This window comes from Procambarus clarkii, chromosome 1 (genome assembly GCF_040958095.1).
Source record: "Procambarus clarkii isolate CNS0578487 chromosome 1, FALCON_Pclarkii_2.0, whole genome shotgun sequence".
Taxonomy (NCBI): Eukaryota; Metazoa; Arthropoda; class Malacostraca; order Decapoda; family Cambaridae; genus Procambarus; species Procambarus clarkii.
In genome coordinates, this window is record NC_091150.1 from 40,174,217 (window position 1) to 40,185,257 (window position 11,041).

Below are 11,041 nucleotides of genomic sequence, written 5' to 3' on the forward strand. Positions count from 1 at the left end.
GGACGAGTCCAGTTTACACCTACCCGGCCGGGACGAATCCAGTTTACACCTACCCGGGCGGGGCGAGTCCAGTTTACACCTACCCGGCCGGGACGAGTCCAGTTTACACCTACCCGGCCGGGACGAATCCAGTTTACACCTACCCGGGCGGGGCGAGTCCAGTTTACACCTACCCGGCCGGGACGAGTCTAGTTTACACCTACCCGGCCGGGATGAGTCCAGTTTACACCTACCCGGCCGGGACGAGTCTAGTTTACACCTACCCGGCCGGGACGAATCCAGTTTACACCTACCCGGGCGGGGCGAGTCCAGTTTACACCTACCCGGCCGGGACGAGTCCAGTTTACACCTACCCGGCCGGGACGAGTCCAGTTTACACCTACCCGGCCGGGATGAGTCCAGTTTACACCTACCCGGCCGGGACGAGTCCAGTTTACACCTACCCGGCCGGGACGAGTCCAGTTTACACCTACCCGGCCGGGATGAGTCCAGTTTACACCTACCCGGCCGGGACGAGTCTAGTTTACACCTACCCGGCCGGGACGAGTCTAGTTTACACCTACCCGGCCGGGACGAGTCTAGTTTACACCTACCCGGCCGGGACGAGTCTAGTTTACACCTACCCGGCCGGGACGAGTCTAGTTTACACCTACACCTACGCCAGGTGGCAGCCATATATATATTGCGCTCGTCAGGTCGCCTCAAAAGTCCGTGATGTTTTCTGATGCATTAGGCGGGTATCTGACTTGATGCTATGAGTGGTGTTTGCTGTGAAGCCTCTTATACACCCCGCCTGTGGGGGCCGGGGTGGGGTAGATGGGGGGGGGGGGGCTTGGGGAGGGGAGGATGGTGGGGGTGTTGTGGGGAAGATGAGGGGGGAAGGGGCCAGGGGTTGAACAAACAATTACACATCAACTTACTGTACATCTGTTCGCAAGCTTTAGCGCCTTTGTTTTACTTTTATTAAACATTCTACGAGGATGGAAACTGTCCAGTCAGATGTTGTTATAAACAGCCTCCTGGTGCCTGGGAGCTCGTAAACTGTTTACTACATGTAAACAAAGGCGCCAAAGCTTGAGAAAAGGTGTAGAGGTTAATGAGTACTGGTGTTACTGCTTGATGAATCCGGTCCCGACCCCCTCTACCCCTCCCCATCTTAACTCTTAACACAAACCCCTTCCTTCCCTTCCCTTAGCTGGTCTCTCTTCCCTTCATTTCCCTCCGTCCCTCCCTCCCTTCAGCCACCTCAATTTACAAGCAATTTATGTTATAAGCCAAGGTAGAACCAAATAGGGGAAGCGTGTGGAGTTGGAATATAAAATTGTAATTACGGTGGGTGCAGAGCAAGAGGGAGAGAGAGAGAGAGAGAGAGAGAGAGAGAGAGAGAGAGAGAGAGAGAGAGAGAGAGAGAGAGAGAGAGTGAGAGAGAGAGAGAGAGAGAGAGAGAGAGAGAATTATCAAGGGAAAGCGCCAAGCCATTACGACTATATAGAACTGGGAAAGGGGGTTAGGATAAGGATTTGGGATGGGACGGGTGAAAGGAATGGTAGAGAGAGATTCATAACTTTGTGATGAAGGAGGAGATCTCGTGAAGATTTCAATACACTTATAGTCGAGCAGCAATTACCTGGAACAAACTATTGTAATATTGATGCAATTAACTCTGAAACAAAATATACATTTTATTTATGAATATGTACTATCAAAATTGCCTTTTATAAATTTCTAAAACATTTTTGATAACGTTGTCTTAATATTAGTGTTGTCCTGGAGTTCTAGTGAACCCACATGAGTTTCTGAGGCTACCGAAGCCGGAACAGGATTTTCACACAATTTCCCCCCTGCACTCTGGCCCTGTCATCTTGGACTTGGTCTACTCCTCTTTCAATGTCGTTCCCTTAATATACGTGAACGACAACACATGTCGTTCACGTATATTAGAAATAGAACTGGTCCTTGAGGTACTCCACTCGTTACGGTTCACCAGTCTCACTTCTCGCCCCCTGACTGTTACTCTCTGGGTCTTGCCTGTAAAGTTATTCCTTACGAAAACTGGGGCTTTTCCACTTAACCCGCCTGCCTCTGAAGTTTGAATAGCGGTCTCCCATGTGGTACTGTGTCAAAGGCTTTTTGGCAGTCCAGGAATGTGCAATCTTCCCATGCTTCTCTGTCTTGCCTTATTTTTGTTACTTTATCAAAAGGTTTGTTAAGCATGATTTCTCTTCTCTAAACCCATGTTGGTGTTTGTTTACATACCTAATGTTCTCCAGGTGTGTAACCAGTTTTAACCTGATTATTCTTTCAAGTTCGTTACAGGGGGATGCTTGTCAGTGATACTGGTCTGTAGTTAAGTGCCTCCTCCCCATCTCCTGTTTTGAACATTGGTACCACATTTGCCTTCTTCCAGCAACTGGGCAATTCTCCCTTCGTAAGTGACTCGTGTGCGTATTCACCTAGTTGTGTTTGCGGGAGTTGAGCTCTGCTCTTTCGGCCCGCTTCTCAAATGTAAATCAATCAACTGTTTCTAACTACTATTTTTTTCACACACACACACACACACCACCCAGGAAGCAGCCCGTAACAGCTGTCTAACTCCCACGTACCTATTTACTGCTAGGTAACAAGGGCATCAGGGTGAAAGAAACTCGAACCCGGGAATCGAACCCGGGCCCCAGGATTACGTGTCCAGCGTGCTATCCACACAGCTACCGGCCCCCTGTGTGTGTGTGTGTGTGTGTGTGTGTGTGTGTGTGTGTGTGTGTGTGTGTGTGTGTAGGGGGAGTGTGGCAGTGCCCCCCCCCTCCCGGGTGGGACTGGCGGGTGGGTGGTAATATTGATCAGGGCGGAGGGTGGAGGGTGTCTGTGTGGGGGGGGGGGGGAGCACCAGAGGGAGGGGGGATGGGGCATGAGGGTGGGGGGGGTATGAGGGGGATTTTGTTGGGGAGTTGGGTGGGGAGAGTGGATGTGTGGGAGAGTGTGTGCGTGGGTGTATGGGAGAGTGTGTGTGCGTGGGTGTGTGGGAGAGTGTGTGGGTGTATGGGAGAGTGTGTGTGCGTGGGTGTGTGGGTGTATGGGAGAGTGTGTGTGCGTGGGTGTGTGGGAGAGTGTGTGGGTGTATGGGAGAGTGTGTGTGCGTGGGTGTGTGGGAGAGTGTGTGGGTGTATGGGAGAGTGTGTGTGCGTGGGTGTGTGGGAGAGTGTGTGGGTGTATGGGAGAGTGTGTGTGCGTGGGTGTGTGGGAGAGTGTGTGGGTGTATGGGAGAGTGTGTGTGCGTGGGTGTGTGGGAGAGTGTGTGGGTGTATGGGAGAGTGTGTGTGCGTGGGTGTGTGGGAGGGTAGTTGATGTCCGAGGTATTCTGTGCATGTGTGGAGTGTCTCCCCCGTGCGTGGGAGAGGTTCCAGGCCGGTCTTACTCATGTCCCAGACTTACCAAGTCTGCAAGGCTTGGTGTCCCTGGTTCAGCCTTCACTAGTTCTCTTACAACAGGTTAAATGTCACGAAGGGCGTAAATCTCACGTTTTCTCACTTGGAGCTGAAGCTTAATCCGTTCAGACTTTTTAATCTGATTGGGGCGTAGTTATTAATGTTCTAACATCAGTTTTGTTGAATTTAGGCTTCAGTACCTTAATGTTTTTAAATTGAGACTTCAAACCCAAGACTTTGACTTTAATCTTGAAAAGGTTTCCACTCTTAATTGGTGGGCCCGTGGTGGTGGGTTGGGGGCCCCCGTGGTGGTGGTTGTGGTGGTGGGTTAGGGCCCCGGGGTGGTGGTTGTGGTGGTGGGTTGGGGGCCCCCGGGGTGGTGGTTGTGGTGGTGGGTTAGGGCCCCGTGGTTGTGGTGGTGGGTTAGGGGCCCCCGTGGTGGTGGGTTAGGGGCCCCCGTGGTGGTGGGTTAGGGGCCCCCGTGGTGGTGGGTTAGGGGCCCCCGTGGTGGTGGTTGTGGTGGTGGGTTAGGGCCCCGGGGTGGTGGTGGTGGGTTAGGGGCCCCCCGTGGTGGTGGTGGTGGTGGGTTAGGGCCCCGGGGTGGTGGTGGTGGGTTAGGGGCCCCCGTGGTGGTGGTTGTTGTGGTGGGTTAGGGGCCCCCGTGGTGGTGGTTGTGGTGGTGGGTTAGGGGCCCCGTGGTGGTGGTTGTGGTGGTGGGTTAGGGCCCCGTGGTTGTGGTGGTGGGTTAGGGGCCCCCGTGGTGGTGGTTGTGGTGGTGGGTTAGGGGCCCCCGTGGTGGTGGTTGTGGTGGTGGGTTAGGGCCCCGGGGTGGTGGTGGTGGGTTAGGGGCCCCCGTGGTGGTGGTGGTGGGTGTGAGTAAGGACTCATCAAACACTTAAGTAACCACTTACAAGACCTCTACACCTTTAATAAATGATAACAGCCAGGTGTACGATAATGAAACAGTTTATGAGGAAGGAATTAAGCGCTGCGAAGTTGTTTATAACAACAACAACCTCGGCCTGTGAAGTTTGGGAGCTCGTAAACTGTGTGATGAATAGAGTCTAAACCCCCACAGACGAGAGAAGATGTACAGCTTTCGTAAAGGGTCAGGTAGATACTTCATGAATGTTGCCTTCTTGTGTTGTTTATTGTGTTTCTCTTGGAGTGTTGTGTCCAGTTACTGGTTGACCTGACCTGCTCCCCCCTCCCACGTCTCCCTCTACCCCCATCTCTCCCTCCTTCTCCCTCTCCCTCTTTCTCTCTCCATCCTCCTCTCCTTCTCTCTCCCCTTCTCTCCCCGCCTGCTGGACCGCGCCTGGACTCCTCTGCCGTCGTCTGGGAACAGCAACAAGTATAGCGAGGGTTACCAGCTGGCACCTTGTGCCTCTCTTTCCTCACGCCTCTCTCCACCCCCCCCACCCCCTCCCCCTGCCTGTTTGACGTCACACAACAGGTACCAACCCTCCCCCTGCCTGCTTGACGTCACACAACAGGTACCAACCCTCCCCCTTGCCTGTTTGACGTCACACAACAGGTACCAGCCTTCCCCTTGCCTGTTTGACGTCACACAACAGGTACCAACCCTCCCCCCCTGCCTGTTTGACGTCACACAACAGGTACCAGCCTTCCCCTTGCCTGTTTGACGTCACACAACAGGTACCAGCCTTCCCCTTGCCTGTTTGACGTCACACAACAGGTACCAGCCTTCCCCTTGCCTGTTTGACGTCACACAACAGGTACCAGCCTTCCCCCTGCCTGTTTGACGTCACACAACAGGTACCAGCCTTCCCCCTGCCTGTTTGACGTCACACAACAGGTACCAGCCTTCCCCTTGCCTGTTTGACGTCACACAACAGGTACCAACCTTCCCCTTGCCTGTTTGACGTCACACAACAGGTACCAGCCTTCCCCCTGCCTGTTTGACGTCACACAACAGGTACCAGCCTTCCCCCTGCCTGTTTGACGTCACACAACAGGTACCAGCCTTCCCCCTGCCTGTTTGACGTCACACAACAGGTACCAACCTTCCCCCTGCCTGCTTGACGTCACACAACAGGTACTAACCCTCCCCCCTGCCTGTTTGACGTCACACAACAGGTACCAACCCTTCCCCTGCCTGTTTGACGTCACACAACAGATACCAACCCTCCCCCGTGCCTGCTTGACGTCACACAACAGGTACCAACCCTCCCCCTGCCTGTTTGACGTCACACAACAGGTACCAACCCTCCCCCTGCCTGCGTGACGTCACACAACAGGTACCAACCTTCCTCCTGCCTGCTTGACGCCACACAACAGGTACCAACCTTCCTCCTGCCTGCTTGACGTCACACAACAGGTACCAACTCTCCCCCTGTCTGTGCCCGGTTCCTTCAGAGCCCAGCCCGTCCTCCAAACAAAGATCCAAAAGTGATTCCATGCACCCGCCAAACCCCCTGTTTATGAATGAAAAGCGGCTTACACACGACTCACAACTGCTGACGTTCGAACATATCCGGAATAAGTGTTTCACTGACGAATTTTGTTCGAATCACAACGCTGTAAATGCTTCACCCACGTACTACAAATACAAATAATCGCCAACAGAACCTAAACACCTAACCTAACCTAACCTATGCCTATATATGCACAATATGCTAATATATTATAATATTAATTTATATTTTAGAAAATTCCCGTTTTGAATGAACGGCATTTATGAATGCGTCTGTGGGGTCGACCGCACATAAAGCCGTAGAGTGGACCCGCGTATATGGCGCTACCCAGTAATTGGTCCCACAAGTCAACAGCTTTATTACCAAACTATTGTTAGTAACTTATCAGATAATTACCAGTTAAGTGCCGGACTGTGCTGATGTTAGAACTATCGAAACTGTAAACGGGTAAGCTACGGGTACGCTACAATTGCAGACGCCAACAGTCGGGATGATCAGACTTTGAAGCAACATAAAGTCGAAAATAAACCAAAATAAACTGAAAAGTTAAATTGCCTGTCATAGTTTAGTGGATCACGTTGTTCTCCGGCCCAGAGGCTCGATCCCTGCCCCCCCTCCCTCTACCAACACTGGTCCATCTGTCTGGACCACTACCAACACTGGTCCAACTGTCTGGACCACTACCAACACTGGTCCAACTGTCTGGACCACTACCAACACTGGTCGAACTGTCTGGACCACTACCAACACTGGTCGAACTGTCTGGACCACTACCAACACTGGTCCAACTGTCTGGACCACTACCAACACTGGACCAACTGTCTGGACCACTACCAACACTGGTGCAACTGTCTGGACCACTACCAACACTGGTCCAACTGTCTGGACCACTACCAACACTGGTCCAACTGTCTGGACCACTACCAACACTGGTCCATCTGTCTGGACCACTACCAACACTGGTCCAACTGTCTGGACCACTACCAACACTGGTCCAACTGTCTGGACCACTACCAACACTGGACCCCTCCCCCTGACTTTAGCGCGGACACTTCCTGTGGTACAATATAAACTTCTAACTTGAGTATTGATTAAAATTGTGTATATAGTTTGTTGGAGCGTTTTGGGAGCGTCCGGAGGGAGCGGTGACGGCGGGCGGACCTTCTGGAGGCGTCGCTGACAAATATCTTCAGTTCCCGCCCAAGGAGAAGTGCTCACATTTTGAGAAAGCAATTATAGTGACAATTATAGGCTGATGAACGATAATTATGAACTAAATCGTGTTCTTTCTCTTATTATTTTTATGAGTTAGGTAATTTTACCAGATAATGTAACTCTTGAGATATGTAATTTTTGTATTATTTTGTTCGAATTAGAATAGTGATTTCGGGTTTGTTACTTTGGAGAATTAAATAAGATCTTAATGGCCGGGAAGATGAGTGGTGTGATTGATGGCCAGGCTGGTCACATTTCCCGAGTCTCTATAGGGAGCCGGTCGGCCGAGCGGACAGAACGATGGACTTGTGATCCTGTGGTCCTGGGTTCGATCCCAGGCGCCGGCGAGAAACAATGGGCAGAGTTTCTTTCACCCTATGCCTCTGTTACCTAGCAGTAAAATAGATACCTGGGTGTTAGTCAGCTGTCACGGGCTGCTTCCTAGGGGTGGAGGACTGGTCGAGGACCGGCCCGCGGGGATACTAAAAAAAAGCCCCGAAATCATCTCAAGATAACCTCAAGATAACCTCAAGATAACCTCACGGGGAGATGAGTGGTGTGAGCCCACTGAGACGTGTTCCTGACTTCCGGTCTTGGTAAAACAGTTGTTAGTTATCATTTTAAAGCATCACAGTTGTTTATTTTATGGGATCATCAACACACAGACACAGTCTCATACACACACATGAGGGCCGGTGGCTGAGTGGACAGCGCTCTAGACTCGTGGAGCTAGGGACCGGGGTTCGATCCCCGCAGCCGGAGGAAAAACAAATGGGTAGAGTTTCCTTCACCCTGATGCACCTGTTACCGAGCAGTAAATAGGTACCTGGGAGTTAGACAGCTGCTACGGCTGCTTCCTTCCTAGGTGTGTGTGTGTGGAGGGGGAGGGGTTGTATCACTTGATTGGTTGACAGTTGAGAGGCGGGCCGAAAAAGCAGAGCTCAACCCCGCAAACACAACTATGTGAGTACATATACTTCTCCCACACATATGCTCTGTCATACACATAATCCTCGCACACATACACATACACTCACTCTACTAGGTGAGTACACACATTGCTCAGAGGTTTAGGGTGTCCCGGAAGAGACGGAAACAAATGGGCAGAGTACTCACCTAGTTGTGCTTGCCGGGGTTGAGCTCTGCTCTTTCGGCCCGCCTCTCAACTGTCAATCAATCAACTGTTACTAACTACAGGAAGCAGCTCCGTAACAGCTGCCTAACTCTACCAATTTACTCCTAGCTGAACAGGGGCATCAGTGTGAAAAAACTCTGCCCATTTGTCTCTGCCGGCGCCGGGAATCGAACCCGGGCCACAGGATTACGAGTCCCGCGCGTTATTCCCTCAGCTACCAGACCCCTGTGTGTGTGTGAGGGGGGGGGGTGTATCCAGGTGATGGGGGAGGGGGAGATGGGAAGAGGAGGAGGTAGAGAAGGTAGCAGAGAGGGAGGCATTAAGAGAGGGAGGCAGTAAGAGAGGGAGGCATTAAGAGAGGGAGGCAGTAAGAGAGGGAGGCAGTAAGAGAGGGACTAATAAGAGAGGAATGCTACAAAAGAGACTGGAAGCCCCCCTCCCCCCCCCCCCTCCGTGGCCTCTGCAGTCTCTTCATAAATGAGTCATTATTCTTCATGTCGTCACCACTCCTCGCTTGACCACGCACGCGCGCCCGCACACCTTACCTTACCTACGCAGTAGCCTCAACTATCTACTCCTCTCTCTCTCTCTCTCTCTCTCTCTCTCTCTCTCTCTCTCTCTCTCTCTCTCTCTCTCTCTCTCTCTCTCTCTCTCTCTCTCTTCTCTCTCTCTCTCTCTCTCCATTTCCTTTCAGTATACCCTGAAACACACACACACATATATATATATATATATATATATATATATATATATATATATATATATATATATATATATATATATATATATATACTGTACAGTGGAGAATATTTTGATGACCATTCTAGGTCAGAGACCGGGCCGCGGGGATGATGATCCCTGGAAACAGTACACAGCGTGCAAGTATTGACCAGGACCACCACGTTGTGTGTCTTCACATTCATAGTTTAACCTCACAATTTATTACAAACTTTACAATGTATTTTGCAAACACTAAAATGGTTAGGTGAAATTTGATTCAACAAATATATATATATATATATATATATATATATATATATATATATATATATATATATATATATATATATATATATATATATATATATATATATATATATGCCGATTTGATCATTCAATGCAATTTAGTATTTTTGTCATACTTCCCGAAACTGTCAAATTACTATTTTCTTTATAATGCTATTCATCTCATATTTTAACTGTTGAAATTATTTTTAACAGTTTGTAAAGCTTAGTAAATATTTATTGTTTAAGCTAATTACTAAACCGTGCTCTGAACTACATGATCCATTATCACTGAGAGAGCAGAAACATCCATATGATACACGAATTTATTTTCTATACACTGGAAATTTAGTTCGTTAGAATAAATCAAAATATACAAATATGGCGGAGAATATGACATAAATGAAGATGAATATGAGAGTGGCATGAACGTGTCTGGCCCGGGAGGCGTGTGGGTTCACTGTTGTGCCTCTGAGATAGTGACAATAATTCGCATCAACACAGAATGTTCGGATTTTTGAGATGATCGAAAATCTTGCTTTAATAAAGGTTCCTTTGTCTCTTGCATCCCTCGATGCTCTTCTCGGTGACTGTGATTCCTCTTGATATCACTCGTGGTAAGTCTTCGTGGTCTCCTCTTGATATCTCTCGTGGTAAGTCTTTCTGCTATCCTCTTGATATCTCTCGTGATAAGTCTTCCTGCTTTCCTCTTGATATCACACGTCGTAAGTCTTCCTGCTCTCCTCTTGATATCACACGTCGTAAGTCTTTCCTGCTCTCCTCTTGATATCTCTCGTGGTAAGTCTTCCTGCTCTCCTCTTGATATCACACGTCGTTAGTCTCCCTGCTCCCCTCTTGATATCGTCGTAAGTTTCCCTGCTTTCCTCTTGATATCACTCGTTAGTCTTCCTGCTCTCCTCTTGATATCACACGTCGTAAGTCTTCCTTCTATCCTCTTGATATCCTGGATGATGTCTCGGACCTTGGGAATAGTGCTCGACGCAGACAGTGCTGTATAACTTGAGGGCTTGGCTCCTCCGAGTGCTGATAACTCATAGACTTCATTGTTTATCTTGTGGACGCGGGTTCGATTCCATTGCACTGCCTCAATATTTGTTATCATAGTATTTGTTATTCACCAAAACAATATTTGTCAGTAACATTGCAGGACAATGATGGTGAGTCTTTTTAAATTATATTTCATAAGTTCTTCGATTACAATAAAAAATAACAAAGGTATTTTTTCTTGAAGTAACAAATATGAAGTCACTTTTATATGTTTGGTTTGTTATTTTTTCTATTTTTTTAAAATCATTGGAGATCGTGGTTTTAGTATTTTATCATAGTTCCGGCTCTCTTAATGATATATGCAAATTACTTCCTAATTGGTGAAAGAGAAGCTCGCGAACTAATGATAATGCTGACACCGTTTTTTAAATCTTTTATTTTTTTCTGATATGAACGTATATGTGTGTGTGTGTGTGTGTGTGTGTGTGTGTGTGTGTGTGTGTGTGTGTGTGTGTGTGTGTGTGTGTGTGTGTGTGTGTGTGTGTGTGTGTGTGTGTGTGTGTGTGTGTGTGTGTGTGTGTGTGTGTATGTGTGTGTGTGTGTGTGTGTGTGTGTACTCACCTAATTGTGCTTGCGGGGGTTGAGCTCTGGCTCTTTGGTCCCGCCTCTCAACCGTCAATCAACTGGTGTACAGATTCCTGAGCCTATTGGGCTCTATCATATCTACATTTGAAACTGTGAATGGAGTCAGCCTCCACCACATCACTTCCTAATGCATTCCATTTGCTAACTACTCTGACACTGAAAAAGTTCTTTCT

General features: G+C 49.0%; 1 protein-coding gene across 1 annotated transcript; it reads left to right on the forward strand.

Moving 5' to 3' along the window:
* Positions 1-212: 212 nt before the first annotated feature.
* LOC138363075 (uncharacterized) lies at positions 213-725 on the forward strand. Its single transcript, XM_069322006.1, has one exon. The coding sequence runs from the start codon at positions 213-215 to the stop codon at positions 723-725; it is 513 nt and encodes a 170-aa protein (XP_069178107.1).
* The last annotated feature ends 10,316 nt before the right edge of the window (positions 726-11,041 follow it).